The sequence below is a fragment of the Centroberyx gerrardi genome, chromosome 5 (assembly GCF_048128805.1).
Source record: "Centroberyx gerrardi isolate f3 chromosome 5, fCenGer3.hap1.cur.20231027, whole genome shotgun sequence".
NCBI classification, from domain to species: Eukaryota; Metazoa; Chordata; class Actinopteri; order Beryciformes; family Berycidae; genus Centroberyx; species Centroberyx gerrardi.
In genome coordinates, this window is record NC_136001.1 from 15,428,282 (window position 1) to 15,445,954 (window position 17,673).

At 39.7% G+C, this 17,673-nt stretch overlaps 1 protein-coding gene across 1 annotated transcript; it reads left to right on the plus strand.

Annotated features, from left to right (window-relative positions):
* The first annotated feature begins 2,582 nt into the window (after window positions 1-2,582).
* LOC139929694 (dual specificity calcium/calmodulin-dependent 3',5'-cyclic nucleotide phosphodiesterase 1B-like) lies at window positions 2,583-14,643 on the plus strand. The gene is made up of 14 exons (XM_071922677.2): window positions 2,583-2,740; window positions 4,904-5,017; window positions 6,193-6,375; window positions 6,863-6,929; window positions 7,114-7,230; window positions 7,678-7,818; window positions 8,294-8,394; window positions 9,626-9,751; window positions 11,171-11,272; window positions 11,511-11,631; window positions 12,426-12,507; window positions 12,963-13,080; window positions 13,448-13,584; window positions 14,135-14,643. The coding sequence occupies exons 1-14, from the start codon at window positions 2,688-2,690 to the stop codon at window positions 14,224-14,226; spliced, it is 1,554 nt and encodes a 517-aa protein (XP_071778778.1). The 5' UTR covers window positions 2,583-2,687; the 3' UTR covers window positions 14,227-14,643.
* Window positions 14,644-17,673: the final 3,030 nt, after the last annotated feature.

Below are 17,673 nucleotides of genomic sequence, written 5' to 3' on the forward strand. Positions count from 1 at the left end.
GCAGAAGCTCTGCTGCTGATTTGTGGAACACTGAGGATTAGAAACCTTGACACACACACATGCACTCACACACACACACACACACACACACCACACCACACACACACAGAAAAGGAGTACATGTACATGTATCAGTGAACAAACGCACAGCCACGCAGAACCACATAAACTATAGTACTGTTTATACACACACTCACTCAAACAGCAGACAATCCTACATACAGACAAAGCCTAACACTCACACAGGGAGGCACAAGCACATCCTCACACATACACACACACAGACACACACATAAACTCACGGACACACACGGACACACACACATGCACGGGGTCTTCAGCAGTGTTAGGAGCCCGAGGTCATGACACCTACGTACAAGACACATATAATGCCTAGTCTTGAGACATGGAAGACCACACTGGAACGGTAAGACCTCTTGTAATGTCTTGTTTTTCTTACAGTGCACTTCTTGCAGATCTTCATTTACAATGCAAAACAACCAATTTTTGCAGATCTGCCAGTTCTAGCCAGCTGGACGGTTTTCAGCAACAGTCTAGTTGTTATGAGTTATTAAGTCAGAGTTAGTTTTGTTTATTCAAATGGAAGGTCAGTATGTCGTATAATGAGGTGTCACTGCATTTCTGTAAGAATTTCTGTATTGTGTCCACCAAATTCATAAAATTCCACATTCAATTGAATTGTCTTGGTTAATTAAACTCCAGGTGGTTGATTGGCTTTGGAGTTGGTCAGAGTCCAAATGTACAAATATAACAACATGTAACGTTTAGACCAATAGATACCAGAGAAACTGAGGTCAGAGATGTTAAGGCTCAGTAAATTGCTTTGCCCATTGTGTTCAGTCCAAAAGCTTTTGGCTTGGGGTCAGATTTCTTCATACCACCGCTGTACAAGCAGAAATGATCACTCCTGGTCTGCAACCGTATCCTGAATCACTTGGACTTCTGGTTCCCATGCAGGGACATATAACGTTTAGATAAGATTGATAGTGTCAAAAGTCAGATTTCTCCCTCTGAAGTATATAGTCTGTGAGTTATAGCTGACTCGGGTCAGTTACTGGAGAGAGAGAGATCAAAGGGTGTGTGTTTGTCATCATCAGAGGGAGACTGAAGGTATGGGGGATGAATGGAGACAGCGTATATCTGTAGTTTAGAGTGTGAACAATGAGGTTGGCAATTGCCCAAAGGGAAATGGATTTGACTTGTTAACCGATTGTAAATGACACCAATTGAATTGTTTTTCTGCTATCTTTCTTTTTCATCTCAAGGTTATATCACGGTATGATTATGCTGTGTCCGCAGAAGTATTACCAGTATTTGTTGGATTTATTTGCTCTCTCTCCCTCTGTGATATTAAAAATTGCTGTGGTGGAAAAACAGCTTAAAGTGACTTGGGGGGGAGAATCATATGCCGTAATGTTACTGCTCTCCGTTTTTGCAATATGCGGTGCCATGTCAAAGAGCATGGGAGCATGAGAGTCAGTCTGACCCAGCAGGACAAGTAAGCGGGGAGACGGGGAGCAGGCAGGGGCTTTCCCAAGCCACGCTGTAGCACCGCTCTCACAATGCTCTATAAAAAGACTACTAACAAATTTAGGACTTACAACTGTAAAAGTGGTTAGGGATGACTTTTATTGTCTTCTCTGATCCTGTAAGTTTGTACGCTCTCCTTTTATGGTGTCATAATGGACCGAGAAATGCCTTTTTTTCCTGCACAATTGCTTATAACACACTCAATGGACATTAGTTGATGTGGCATTCTCATTAAAACTGCTTTGGCTCTGCAATTAAACTACATGAATGATATGATCTCAATTATGATCTCAGCCTATATGGGCTGTTAACTTGAGTTCAGTTCAGTTAGCTGTGTACTTTTTCTGTCCTGTGACTGTGAAGTTTGTTTTGTCCATTTCACTGTTCAGTAGAGTACAGGCAGGCACAGAGGAAGCACGAGTCCCTGCCAAATTTATTATTTACTATTTTCGCATAATGGTTTTTATTTGAAATCACCTCCTGTTAAAACAGTGCAAAAAATAGGTAACCCTCCCTTGTTTCAAAATTATTTTAAATGTGAGAGCGCCTTTTTTTTTTTTTCTTAAGCCACCGCCCCTCACATTTTCTGTGCCTGGCAGTACCAGGCACCACGGTTGTTAACCTAAAGGGCTGTTGCGGGTGGCTTTCGAGGACGGGCTTTGTTTATATATTTTGGTTTGGGTGTCTCTGGTGGGTTGCAGTGAAAGACTCTCTCTGTAGTCCCCTGATTTGCAGCAGCAGTGGAAAATTCTCATTTGGGTTTAGAGTACACACTGCTTGAAAGCATTGCAGTCAACACTTCATCAGTGAGGTCAACTCACTCACACTTCAGAAGGCTGGTTTACACATATACACAAACACTCACTGGCAAAGACACTCACACCAAGACACACACACACACACACTGACACACTTTGGGCCTGCCTAACCAATCAGAGTGAAGTGGAGTAGGTCCCCCCAGAAGTGGGTGGGAGAGCTGTTGAAACAGAAGTCTGTCTCAGGACACACAAGTTTGCGCTGCTGGTTGGGAGAACTTTTCTGCTTACTACTTCCCTGCAATCATTTTACTTTTTCATCCTCCTGTTATTTTTTTTTTATTGAACTGTGGGGTCCATAAGGGCATAGTTTGATTCTGGATGGCTGAACTGGTGCGAATCCGTAAGAAACGGCTGCAGATCCCCATCTCTAGGTAAGACAGGGAGGCTGGTTAAGATTAGTACAGGGTGGGTTATTATTAACTATAATAAGTGTATAATACCTACAAATACAGTGTTTTTATTACTACATAAACACTGATGAAGCTGGAGGAGCTTCCAAAACATGCTGCATCTTTGAAATTAACATGATTATTTACTGTTTGGTGTACCTTTGAAGATTATATTCTGATGTGTTTTTTGCTCTCAAGTGGTAATAGGGATATGCATCTCAAACATATATACGCTGCACTACATTCTGATGAGTGATAATGCAGCCCTCTGTGTATTTTGTGACACATTTGTAAACTGCAGGCCTTTACTCACTGCAAAGCGAGGGTGAGAAGTTTTCTCCTCACCTTCAAAACCTGCAGTTAAAAAGAGAGACACACTCTTACTTTGAAATTACAGGAGATTCCTCCCCTTTCATTCCCCCTCAAGTCGCTTCCTGACTATACTTAGCAGCACTATGAACAAGCACTTGTTACTCCAAATGGCTGTGTGAACACTTGTCTTACTCACTCTCTTGGACTATCTCTGCTGTGGGAGGGAGATGTGCTGCAGCGCTGAGGGGGTCATGTGGTTTTGTTTTGGTTAACACATTGATCTGTTAGTGTGTGCGGGGTTCAATGTTCTAAACCTTGCTGCTCGTTCTCAAGTTGTTTTTCACTTGAATTTGACATACTAGTCGTGCCATGATAGTCAACGTTAACTTTTATGTTGAAATGAGATAAGCTCTGATGTTGTTTCAAATTAGGCTCTATTAGGTTATTTCAAAAGTGAGGCTGTGCATGTATCATTATCATCTCTATAAAATATAACTACAGAGGGGAATATATTTTAAAATTTGTGCTAAAACAGGGGCACCCCCTTCAGATTATTGTACACTGATATACTGATAGGCAGCCTGTGCCAAAGGAATATTATTCATTTGTCTCTATAAACAAAGCTTCATGAGAGCACTTGACAATAATTTCCTTTATACCTCCTTTCAAATGCTCTTCCCCTGTGAATAGCATATGAAACAAAAAAGACTGTGCTATCGCAAAGATTACTTGAGATTGAAAGTGAGCTGTGGCATTCAGATGCATGCTATTTTTATGACTCAACAGCTTTTGAAAGCCCCTGCCAACGTGATAAACACTTGAAAAGCTGTGAGCGTCTCATCCCCAGGAGTTGGCTGCATGGCATGGCCTGGCACGGTTCGAAAACAACCATCCTGGTCACAGCACCATATGGGCACACCACCAAAAAGTTCTAAAGAAATGATCTGTGGCACAAATGTGTTATCACAATCAAGTTAATGTATTTTTCAAATGCCCAGAGAGAAAACAAATAATGGAACTAGAAAGAAACAAGTCCCATGAGCTAATTAGGTGGGATTTGTCATCAGAGCTGTATTATGCTTTAATGCTGAATGCTTTCAGGTTTATTACTGATATTACAAGGAAATGCCATGTGCTTCAAGTGTTCAGAATTTGCATCATTATATAGGAGATTAATTTCCACCAGTTCTACACCGTAACTGATGAAAAGCTGTAAAACCAAGAATGAGCAATATATTCTCAGACATCAGAATCTGACAAACACTTTAAAAACATAATTTGTCACTGAACCCACATTGACCAGTGCGGGTTACATAAGGTCCGAGCCATGGGAAGTTTCCCTCTCATGGAAAATTTGGCACTAATGATGTCCTTTTGCCACTGGCCTTCTTTGGACAGCTTGGCATTTAAATCACTTCCAAATGAACTCTTTTCCCGTTAGCGCTGCTTTTTCAACCTGTTGTCAAAGCATTTCTTGGACCTTGTTCCTCCAGCAGCCGAGAGCCAACTCACTCACTCACTCAGTCACTCACAACATCGAACTGCTTTCATTTCATAAAGCCATGTTTAGAGAGCTTGTGTTACACACAGTGCCTGTTTTGTCCACAGTGACTTTTTTTCTGTAGCTATAACCTTTAGTACTGTACCCTGCATGACTTCATCTGAAGACTTTCATGCCAAAATGCTATAACCTATAACCATTTTCACAGGGCTATTGCTTTTCCCAGTAACTGCTTTTTTGAGCGGTGAATCAGCTTTCTACGTTCAAAAAGGATATGTGCCATTTTATTTTGTTTAGGTCACGTCCAAATGAATCTTTCTGTTTCCTTGCAGGCTGAGGAGCATGCTGAAGCAGCTAGAGGAGAAAGATGTCGACTTTGAAGAGATCAAAAAGAATCTGGATTTCACAGCATCGTTACTAGAGGCAGTATACCTTGATGGATCAAGGTAGAATATAAATAATGCACCTGTGATATAGCTTTAAGTATTACTTACTTCATTGTTTCTTTGTTTTTTTCTTCCAAAATACTGCAATCATTTAAAAAAAAAATGTTGCCTGATTCCTATCACTCATTATAAAAAAAAAAGCTGATAATTGCACCATCTAAAATATTATTATTTTGAAAGCAATGGTAGATTCAACATTTCATTTCATGTTTAATTTTCAAAGCAGTAATCATTTTGTTACAGTATAAAGTGTGGCAATTAAAAAAAAAAAAGTAGATATCTAATTTTAGAGCATGCTTCTCTATTGAATTAATGCAATCTGTTCAACATGAATAATAAAAGAACAAAAAAAATGATATAAAAATGCAGAAAAATAGAAGAAACTTGTACAGACAATGGTCATTCAACAGAAAAATCTCAGATACACACACACAAGGTAATGCCAGTGTTGCTGTGTCCTCCTTGACAGCTAAAGGTCAGGCGAGGACATCGACAAATCTGCAAAAGAGTGATAAAATCTGTAACAGTAGGGGTTGGGGTTAGTAATTATGGAAAGCAAACACAGAGACACAGACAGACGCAAACAACCCACAACACAGTTCACTTTCAGATTCTCAAGAAACCAGCTCCTATGATGTCAGTGTTTTTCTATTTCCCCTCAATGGCGTGGAGTCACCTGTAATTCTTAGTCAATGCAAGAAAACAGCTGTTGTTGTGCCTCAGTTACCAGAGACAGACACATCATCTGTCTATTGTATAATTTAACATTCATGGCTAAATGTGCCTTCAGTATTTCTCTGTTTCAAGCTCTTTAACATGATCTGTTACCAGAAAAAGAGAAACGGTAGCATGTCCTGCATGTGTTTCTGCTTGCTTGTCTCTAAATGTCTGTCTCCATTCCTCTATAAAAGTCTCTGGACTCTAACAATACAACAAGATTACATTACAGTATAGTTTGATAATGCCCTGTGGTAGACTGCCATCCTGTTTAGAGTTGGTACGGTCAATTTGTCCCATCCTACAGACGCAGAGGATAGATATCTTCCTCAAGGGCTGCTCAGCATTAAAGAAGGCTAACTAACTTATCTAGACATTGATCATGAAGTGTTTTAATCCAGTCTATGTACCACTCAGTCTGGCAGTGACTCTGTGTGTGTGTCTGTTTTCTCTCTCAGGCAGTGTCTGGACTCCGAGGACGACCTTCAGAAACTGCACTCGGACGGGGTGCCGTCAGAGGTCACTGATTGGCTGGCGTCCACCTTCACCCAGAGAGTCCGCCGCCCCGCCCGGCGTTCAGACGAGAAGCCCAAGTTCCGCAGCATCGTCCATGCAGTGCAGGCTGGGATATTTGTGGAGAGGTCTGACAGCATATCTGTTCTATTTATTCCATTTCTGGTTAAGATAATGGTATATAGGTGATTTTTTTTGGCCGATAATCTGCCAAGGCCTGTATGAGTCTGTCAAGATTTTTAGGAATTTGTAATCACAATGCAGTTGCTTTAGGCAAGGAGCAGCCCCAGACTTCTGACTATACATTTTGGTTATGACACTGGAAAAATAGGGAAAGCTCATCCAATACTATGACAATCCCATTGAAAATGACAAATTTCCATGTCTGTATTATAACTCCAATATAAGCTAATACAGTGTTGTTACTATCCCAACCACAGAAAACACAGCCAGTTAATGTAAAACATTAGCCTCCTTTTCTCTGTAAAACATCCTTCCTAAGGGGACAGTGTCGTCTTTAGAGGATTTATATAAACAGCTCCTGAGGCTAGTTAGCTGCACTGTGTCAACATCTGAACTTTAACTGAACTCAATATAAACATTGCATTATTCCAGGATGTTCAAGAGGGCTTACACCGCAGCCATGCCAGACCAACCTGTGGCTGTCGTAAACTGCCTCAGGGTAAGCGATTATCAACATAAATCCAGCTATACGTTCTGTGTTTGTGCCATAAATCGGACATCGCATAAGAGATTGTATACGTAGCACAAGTATGTTTCAGCCTCTCGCAGCATCAATAACAATCACCTTCCTCTCTCTCTCTCTCTCTCTCGCTCTCTCTCTCTCTCTCTCTCTCTCTGGTCAGGATGTTGACCGCTGGAACTTTGACGTGTTTGCTCTGACCTCTGCCAGCTCTGATCACCCACTGCGTTCCCTGTTCTTTGAGCTGATCATCAGATATGAGCTCAACAGCCGCTTCAAGGTCTTTAAACTTTTACGCTATACTGTAACTTGTAGACACAGTTTGACTGGCACTTTCCACATGATATGTTATGGCCATATACAGTATACTACATGTACAAGAAAAACGTCAATGCTCTAGATTAGAAGTCAAAATGTCACCATTATTGACCTCGTAGACACTGATGTTGTACCACTATTTTTGTGTGAAAGTGGTGTTGTAGCTAGCAGATATAATGTGTTTTGAATGGGAGCAGGCATATGGGGTTTTAGTGTCAAATTCTGGTGTTTGAAGGAATGATGGGTTGCCAAATAATTTGTGTAACTTTATTATGCCGTAGGCCCTGTCAATCTTAATTACAACTTTTCAGTTTGTTTAGCTCTGTTAAGTTTTTGTTGACACAGACTTTGAACTTTGGGCTCTTTAAACACAACCCTGCTTTAAATGATTATATAATGTATTTTGCAGATCCCCATCTCGTGCCTGACAGAGTTCCTGTCTGCACTGGAGAGCGGCTACTGCAAACACAGAAACCCCTACCACAGTCACGTTCACGCCGCTGATGTTACTCAGACGCTGCACTGCCTGCTGCTGCGCACTGGACTGGTGGTACAGTGGACTGACTTAGACACTTATCTCTTTTTATTACTGCCTGGCTGCTTCACCCCATTTTTTAAATATAAGGGATTCACAAGGGATTGCAAACAGGGGAAGGATCAGTTATTTGTTACCCAGCCGTACTTCCCAGAGTAAAATCATGACTGTGAGTGAGGTGTTGCTATTGCAGCAAGATGGTCCACTTCCGCATGAAAATGCTGACGTCATTGCATATGACCATAAAGGACATGAAAAACAACATCTTCCTTTTAAAAGTATGCATCTATTTATGTGTACATCAGTGTTATTCTTGGCAGGGTGGAAAAGCCTCTGGGACACTAAAACTCTCCATTGAAACCCAGACTAATGAAATTCTTTTACTTCTAATTCCTTTACTTCTTACTTCCAACTTAAACCACTTATTCAATGGTAACTTACACCCTTTACATGTATATTTTTGTATTTATTTATCCATCAACCTATCTAGCATTGGCTGACGGAGCTCGAGGTGATGGCGTCGCTATTCGCTGCAGCTATCCATGACTATGAACACACAGGAACCACAAACAACTTCCACATCCACACAAAGTAAGATCTTTTTTTAAAACATATTTTTATCAGCCCTCTCTTATAAGCCACCCACTATTTATGTAACATCCTCCAGAAGTCGTGAAATAGCAAGAGATGTTACGGAATATAGAAATAGTAATGTTTCTAAATGGCATTTATGTAATTTTAGAGAGAGAGAGAGAGCGTTTTAGTTCAACAGCCTAAAACGAGCACTCTAAAGCAAACACTTCTGTATGGAGGGAACGCAGTATTTTTAGATGTAGATTTTCCACATAGGAGGGCTGAAGAACGCAGTCTCTTGGCACCCATCATCATCATGCTTTATTTTGGGAATAAAAAACAAAGATGCCTGTCCACAATAAGATAACATTTCATGGGTATGTGGCACTCTATAAAATTACACTTACACAGTCAAAGTTAGAATGAAAGTTAGAATGAAAGAGTGTTAACAATTAACACACAACTTAATATTCTCTACTATATAAAGCAATTATAAGCTGTTTTTTCTGCACTAGGGGGTGATAATATTCCGTTTTGTGGAGGCTTTGTTTTAACCGCTAATTGGAAAACTTTTCATGATGTACTCATACATTTTTAAGAGTCTAATAAAGTGGATTATGCAAATGAGTGAAGACGGGAAGCCTGATTGAGAAATGGGTTCATTAACTTGCTTCAGCTGAGTCATTAATACTCACATGTTGTCAGTTTTAATCACCTCTGCCCCCCTTCAGTACTTTTTAATTCATTATAACAGACCTACAGTAATATAGGTTGAATTATTCCCTGAGGACTTTACCTTATACCCTTTCACTTGTTCCTCTCCTTTTCTGTCATCTTCACCCCTTCCCCCACACCCTAAACTGTTTCACAACTTTCTATAATCTCTCTATTATTGAATCCTAAAAATCATAATTTTCTTAAAACAAGTGAAAAAAATCTGCCAGTGGGGTTTCACTTGTTTCCAATGCAAAGCAACTTGTTTCAAGAATTTTGTAGAATCAACTTTAATTTTCTTGATAGTAGAGCAGTGATCATTTTCTAGAAAATTCCTTAAACAAGTGAAACTGCATTGGAAACAAGTGGAGTTATCTCATTCCATTGGCAGAATATTTCTCTTGTTTTAAGAAAAATAAGATCTGAAGGTTGAAGACTGAGGTACCATGTCTCCCTCCATCTCTGTCAGTCTGTGTCTGTATCACAATCTATTCTCTCTCTCTTGCTTTCTTTTTTTTCTGTCTCTCTCTATCAGGTCAGAGTTTGCGATGATCTACAACGACCGGGCGGTACAGGAGAGCCATCACCTCAGCGCAGCGTTCCGCCTGCTGCAGGACGACCAGATGAACATCTTCATCAATTTGACACGAGAGGAATGGATGTAAGACGACAAAGTTCCTACCATACAAAATGTATCTTACTGGTGCTCATCTTCACAGAATAAAGAGATTTTTATTGAGAATTGTTTTTGCATGCAGAGTGGATAGAATAGGCATTTAAAGGAAAAATCCACCCTGAAACATCTATTGGTGATATATGTTGGGTTTCTGGGCCCATTTTGTTGTTGTTTGCTGGTGTACTTTTCTTATTCCTGTGGATAACTGGCTAATAGTAGATGATGTGACATCACATTGAGATATTTCAGAACATTTTTCAGCTATCTAAAACATCAAAGGTAAATGTCAGGTTTTGGTATCAGTCCCTCAGAATAAAAGAACAAGGGCTTCTTTCTAGACTCACCATTTTACACTGACATTCATACAGGGAGAAATCCATTGTAGGAGAGGAAGAAATACCAATTTCTCCACCAACAGTAGCCTCAATAGCCCATAATGCAATGCAGCCACAAGACATGGAAATCAACATTATTGAATGGTAGAATTGTGTTGGTGCGCTTGAAATGGCTGCCTTCATTATAACAGAATGGAAATAAGGGCAGCAGGGCGGCGTAGTGAGCAGGGAGACCAAACTTCAATGGAAGGATCGGGTTCAACACCCCGAGACACCAAACATCCGTCCTGCTGAACTGTCCTCAAGCAAGACACTGAATCCCTATCAGCTCCAGTGCTGCTGCTCTGTAGCTGACATTCACCTCTGACCTTGATTGATCCCTGAAATAAAGGATTACTGTTATCATTATGAGCACTGGATTAGTGAACGAGACTCAGGGTCCCTAGATCAGCAGTGCTTGATATGCAGATTGATAAATGGTCAAAAGTTCAAGTATTATTATCCTATTTACTCATTTAACAATGTGATATGGAATTTCCATCAAACAATGTATATGAAGCTATTGATTATTGGGTATTGATCTTGATGTTAAACCAAGCTAAATCAATGACACCAGCAAGAAACTGCCAACTATAGCTCATTTACTCCCCATATATAGTCTTTTGACTGTATACAATCCACAAACCATCTCTACACTGTTATACAGTTTCTGATTAATTTTTTTTTTTTTTTAATTTATTTTTTTTACATTTTTTATGTTTTTACAACACAGGCTGTTGCTTGTTACATTATAGATAAGTGACTGTATTGTACATGGTAGAGCTTTGCAGAAATCACAGAAGATATTGGTTAAACACAAGCAACATAGTGGGCTTGATAGCAATCTGTGTTACCATGGTAACAAGAAAACCCATCAGGGAATATAAAGGTTATAACCACACTGAGTCTTGCTGCTAGCCATCTTTACTAATGGACGGTATCACTGTGCTGTTCCTGCTAATCCAAGGTCCACTTGTAAACTCTGTGTGTGTGTGTGTGTGTGTGTGTGTATGTGTGTGTGTGTGGACAGGGAGCTGCGATCATTGGTTATAGAGATGGTCCTGGCCACAGACATGTCCTCCCACCTCGTCCAAGTTAAAGCCATGAAATCCTGTGTACAACAACAAGAACGGTAATGCTACTGGACTCTGCTGCACACTGTGCTGTGCTGCGCTTAAGCTGCACATTGGGAAGGTCATTATAATAAATGTTCAGTGCAGATTCAGCCGAATAAAATGCTCTGCAGACCGGAAAGTCAGTGTCACGCTTCAGCTAGACTGGTTTCTGTGCTGTTTCTTGACAACCCAACACACAACAACAAAAAAAAGAAGTGCAATATGTTTTACCATAAGTACAATTTCTCCCAATAGGATTGACAAGCCCAAAGCGCTGTCCCTGTTACTCCACACGGCTGACATAAGCCATCCATCCAAGCCCTGGGCGCTGCACTCTCGCTGGACCAAAGCCCTAATGGAAGAGTTTTTCAGACAGGTAGGAACCCAAATAGACCTCAGCTACTTGTGATCTCTTCTCTTCTCTTCTCTTCTCTTCTCTTCTCTTCTCTTCTCTTCTCTTCTCTTCTCTTCTCTTCTCTTCTCTCTATTTTAACCCGATGGGTCTATAGCCAGAAGATTGGAGGCCTGATAACAACTGCTTAGTAGTTTTGTAAGTGACTCATTGCAGTCTGAAAGGCAGCGCTGGAAGTATTCAAAGAAATGTTTTTTTTCTATTTGCTGAGACTCACAGGAAACTGAATAGTTCCTGTGGTATGAGGTGCAGACAGTCGGTGAGAAGAAAGTCTCATAAACTTATAAATGGCTTCAGGACAGAGCTGTCAGAGTCTGAGAAGAGACATTGTGTGGAGACACTGAGTGGACTAGCATATTTGCATGGGAAGCATATACTGTGACTAAATGGATTTGAATGCGGCGATAAGTCTTTTTTTTTTGCTGTCTCCTTTCATTCCTCTCTTTTTTCACTGTACCGTATTGAAAAAGAAATAGAACAGGGAAGGGGGTGGACAGCCTACTCTGTCTTGAAAAGAAGAGTGGCTGCCTGCGGATGTATTACGTTTTATACCCTGCTAAGAAAAAAAACTCTGAAAAGGCTCTTTAACCTTCACACTGTATTTGAAAAGAAAAGTACTCATGTGGTATTCCTTGAACAATCTATCATATTCCAGGTGGCGGCTGTTGGCGTCAAATAACCTTTAAAAAGTTATTTTCAGGTAACGTGTGGGATGCCCTTTAAGATGTCTTCTCTCCCTCTCTTTCTGTCTTTGTGAGGGCGATAGAGAGGCAGAGCTGGGCCTGCCCTTCTCTCCTTTGTGTGATCGAAAAAGCACCCTCGTAGCCGAGTCCCAGATTGGTATGTCTCACAAAACACTGTCAAAAAAACCAAAAACATTTCTTCCAGTGATTCATCTTTTTAATGACGCCTTATAAAAAAGGATAGCTCCTGTCCACAGTTCTGATTGGCTTAGTCACGATTGAAACTGTTGTAAAATACCCAATAAATACACACCTGTGTCCGCATAAATTTAAGTAATGCGCTGATCAAAAATCACCACTCATAAAAGCAACGTTTAAGCTCTTTCTGAAGGCAACAAGCCACACAATGCCACACTTTATAGTGATTTTTGAACAGCTAAGTAAAGCAAAGCATGGCCTCTCACAACTTATTGTTTAAATGATCACATGATTTGTGAATTCTGATGCGACGCAGTTTTGTTGCTGATGTAGATAGAAGCAGACAATCACATTTTTACACCTTGGAAACATCTTATTTTCACATGCTAATAAAGTGTCATTTGCCCTTTTCAGGTTTCATAGACTTCATTGTGGATCCTACATTCTCTCTGCTGACGGACATGGCTGAAAAGATAGTTATTCCTTTGGTAGAAGAGAACCCAGGCCCACCAGACCCTTGCAATAGACACAGGTAACAGGCATACACCATAATGACTCCCTATCTAAAGGTACACTGTGTTAGGGTTTTGTGGTTAGGGCACTGAATTAATAGAGAAATTAAATGAGGTAGATGCCAAAATCCTTAAGGGACCATTATGTCTACTTATGAAGTCAGCAATGCAGGATTTTATATAGAGAAACTCATGAATTACACTGTGTACAAATGACCAAGAATAGAAATGACGATAAATTCATGGAAGAAAGAAAGAAAGAAAGAAAGAAAGAAAGAAAGAAAGAAAGAAAGAAAGAAAGAGAGGAAGGCACAGAGAAGCAGGGAGCATAAGGGAAGTAAAAATGAATAAAAATCCGCCTGACAGCGATCTGTTGTTTCTCCACAGTAATCTGTGGAAGGAGAGCTCCAGGGGTTTGCAGTGGAGTCTGGCCCACATCACAGCTGAGCTGGTGAGCTTCCGCTCCACTTGGACGCGACACACTGAGGACAACAAGTTCAAATGGAAGGAAAGTGGCTCCAATGGTATGATGTATATCTATTCATGTATTATGTTGTTGATTGACCTGACAAAGATCCCTCTGGGATCAAAAGTCACTGTCACTTTAATGTTGGAAAGGGCAGCATATAAGCAGATATTTAATGTATGATAATGTAACATATGGAGAAAAAGAAATTAAAATTAAAATATACCATCCTATGTTATTGATAGGGTTGTCACTATTTTAACTTATTCAGCAATCCATTACATCACCGCATAACCATCTTGGGAAATTATTATACATTTTTTCTGTCTTATAAGACAGCTGCTTTAAGAATTCTAACTCAAAATGATCATCCACGATAAGTTTGACATCCTCGGTTACCAAAGAATAAGAGCTGCTTATTTCAAAATGTGTGACTGATTTGGCAGAGGAAAAGCCTCTTTGCTCCATGAATGCTCTCAATCTCTTTGATGTGCTATCTACGTTTATTTTATAGTCATCTTACACAGAGATTAACAGGCGCAGATAACGTTTCATTTTCAGCTCAACAAAATTTTCCAATCCCGTTTCCAATCTTCTATATCCTCCAGGATTCTCAGATCCCGGCGTGACGAAAGAGAGATCCAGACAAGAGGAGCTGTCAGAAAACCTGCAACCCCCCACTAATGATACAAAACAGTAGACAGGGCTTAAGTTGTAATGGTTCTCCATAGAAAATATACAAAGGTTAACTGAGGTTAATATTGAATCACTGTTTGCAGCAAAAACATGATGCCTTCTTTATTATGATTGCGGGGGCCGGGTGAAGGCAGCAGAGAGAGAGATAGAGGAGGGAGAGCAGAGATGGAGGAGGAGGGAAGGGAGGCTTGTGATTATCTTCCCAAGGTGAAATGCAGTAGTCACAGCAATGTCCTCATGTCTTATATGAAGCAGAGTATACTATGATAATTTAAATGCAAAATCTACATGCTGGCCATGTTCTAGTACATGTCATTAATTTAATTTACCACCTGAACACTTGTAAGGAACATTTTACCTTTTGTAGTTTTACCTGTACACCAACCATTTAACCATGCATTAAACTCTGAAAATATTTAAATGTGTGTCATATATGAGATCAGAGTAGTATATTATGTGTAATAAGGCCGGCCTTATTACAGTAGGATACTATATTTTGTTGTTTTTCATGAAAATGTGTAAAGGTTTCAACTGCATGCTGTAACAAGGGAAGGTACTAGTACCACTAAATTTCATATTAAATCGTAATCTGTGTTTTTGTTCACAACATTAATGAATTACAAGTGCCTGCTTACCTTTTTATGACTTTGAAGCATGAACACATACTAAGTGTTTATGCCTGTTTAAGGTACATAGCTTATTCTGCACACCAAGAACCACTGCATAATATAAATCATGGTGAATGATGAGCTGCACTTTTCTGATACACCATAGCACACTGCACACAGATAGTAATAATATCTACCAGTGTTACCTTAAAGGCCAGCACCAGTGACATTCTCACCCCATTCTAATTTGAAAGCCCTTTTGAAAACAGCTTGCAATAGCTTTAAAAATGATGCCACAAGAAATAATGCCAGTCAAAATGTAGTTCAGGTGGTATTCAGTTTACCTTGTGTATCCCTCATTTACATAGATTATTTATTTGCTATTTATTTTGGGAGCTGCCTGTTTGTTGCCTGGTAAACCGATGATTTCGATTCTCTGCTCCCCCAGCAGGAGGGGCTATAGAGCAAACTGAGAGGAAGGGCTACAGGGTGAAGCTCGCTGTGAGCGCTGACTGGGGATCAGCTTCAGAAACCCAGTTTCTAATTTACACAAGTGTCAGTGAAGTTGAAAATTGACCTCAAATTACGGCAGAGTGGAAGAAAGCTTTTCCACATTAGAGTCAATGGCTATGGATTTAAACTTGTAAACAGCATGACAGCGATTGTGGATATACTGTTATATCTCTAGTGTCCCTATATAGCAGTTGAAATGCATTACACAAGATAGGTATTAGAGTTATTGTAGTAACTCACAGTAAGAGAAACACCAATCATATCACTGGTCACTTTACACACTCACACAGTGTGAGTTATTGCAGCAGCTCACCAGAAGAGCGAGGGAAGTACATACCTACTACTAGATGCTTTAAAAGATTTAGACATTTAATCCAGCCAACATAAAAGTTACAAGAGCAGAGTAACATAGCTTGTTCTCCCAGCACCTTGATATAGAAAATTGGCCAGAACTGCAACTTTGTACTTAAGGCAACACATCAGGCAACTCTCAAGAGATCTCATGGTATACATATCCAGCCCAAGTGATGACGGCAACACGGTTTCCACTACATTTACTGTTATGTAACATAACCAATCTCACATAGGCTACCTTAAAAGGCAACTGGAAGCAACTGTCTCTAAATGTCACATGCATATTGCTGCAGCATTACAAAATATATTTGTGAAAACCAGTCCCATTTATGAAAAATGTATGCGTTTTTATGCTCACGCCTCCTGGTCTATTGAATTATTTATAGGCAGAGTGGCTATTTTAAGGATATAGTCGAAGTCAACCTCAACAAAACACATGACCGGTGGTGCAATGATGTCAAACCTCCATCGTTTTAACTAGGAATGTTTTTTTGGCCCGTTGTTGGATACTTTTCCCTAGGATGGCTCTTCTTTTGAAGCTATCTCTGATGTGATAAGAGGAATGTGGAATGTAAATTCTTTTAAGACAATGATAGGCCTAATTAGTACTGGATTGAGTTTCTGAATTTCATATACATTCACTTGCCGTAGACCTTGGTACCAAGATGCCTTTGGTAAACACAGCTCCTGGTCTGCTCTGCCTCGCACACTCAAGGTGACTATTTTCTAAAAATAGCTGAGTGCAGACACTGCACTGACACTGATTACCCAACATACCATTATAATGTCAACTGCATGTTTAAACCATCATATCTGGATTAGTGTGAAAGAAAACTAAACACTTCACCAATTTAAATATTTTATTTTATCAAACAAATTTAGATTACAGATGTAATCATTGATCAATTCAAGTAAAGTATTGGAACAAAAATCATTTAATTCATGTACACTATTACCATTCGAAACAGAACAAACATTACATGGTCCATAAATACACTGCAGAAGAAGAACAGAAGATCACACAGGAATGTTTTATTGTCTTTTTTTTGTTCATTGTGGACATAGTGGTCTTTATTGGCAACTAGGAATTGAACTGCTCATGTTGTGGGTGACAAGTCCTGTAAAGTGCCATCAACCCTAGGGCGGCTTTAGTTTTCTGTTTTAGTTTTGTTCATTAGCTTTATTTCTTTCAAACTTTTCAAGTGTAATGTGAAGGTTTTGGAAGGATTGTCACATAATCTACATAATAATGCCACTTCAGTGATACAATTAATGAAGATGAAATGGGAAACACTGTGTTGATGACTTCATAATGATTGTTCTTGTTACTTACAAAAGTAGAATTAAAAGGGAATGCAGTAATTACAATTTGTGTCTGGTATTTAAAATGTTTGATAGCTGTTTTTTTCCTGTTTTAATTAGCTCTCATACAAAATAAGGTACAGCAAGAACTTTGGGCTGGGAGAGAAGTTACTGTACATTCAGTGCCATGCAAGAAGGGTGTTTCACAACCAGGAGTGAGATTCCCAAAAGCATTTTAGTGTTAAAATGAGGGTGCAATTTGCAAGGTGGCTCAAGGATTGAGTCTTCCTTGTTAACTCAAAGCAATGCACCCTGCTTGTTAACTAGACATTTATATGCACATGGTCTGATTGGTAAATGTCTAGTCACCAATGTGTTAACCAGACGTGATGATCAGTCTATTAATTGACATCATTAACTTCCTCACCACCCTGCTGGATAAGAGTGAAAACATCTTTGATTTATAACAGAACCAAGATAATATTACTTTAAGCATGCTTTGGGACACCCAGTCCAGTAGTGTAAACCTAAATGATATGTTTTTATTTTAAACTGTCAGTCAAGCCAGATGTGCTATCCAGTATACTGTACTTCTGCAAGATTCACCATCTTAGACTGGGACTAAGCTATGGGATTTGATTCGATAAGCGATGGATCCTTTCCCAGTGATATAT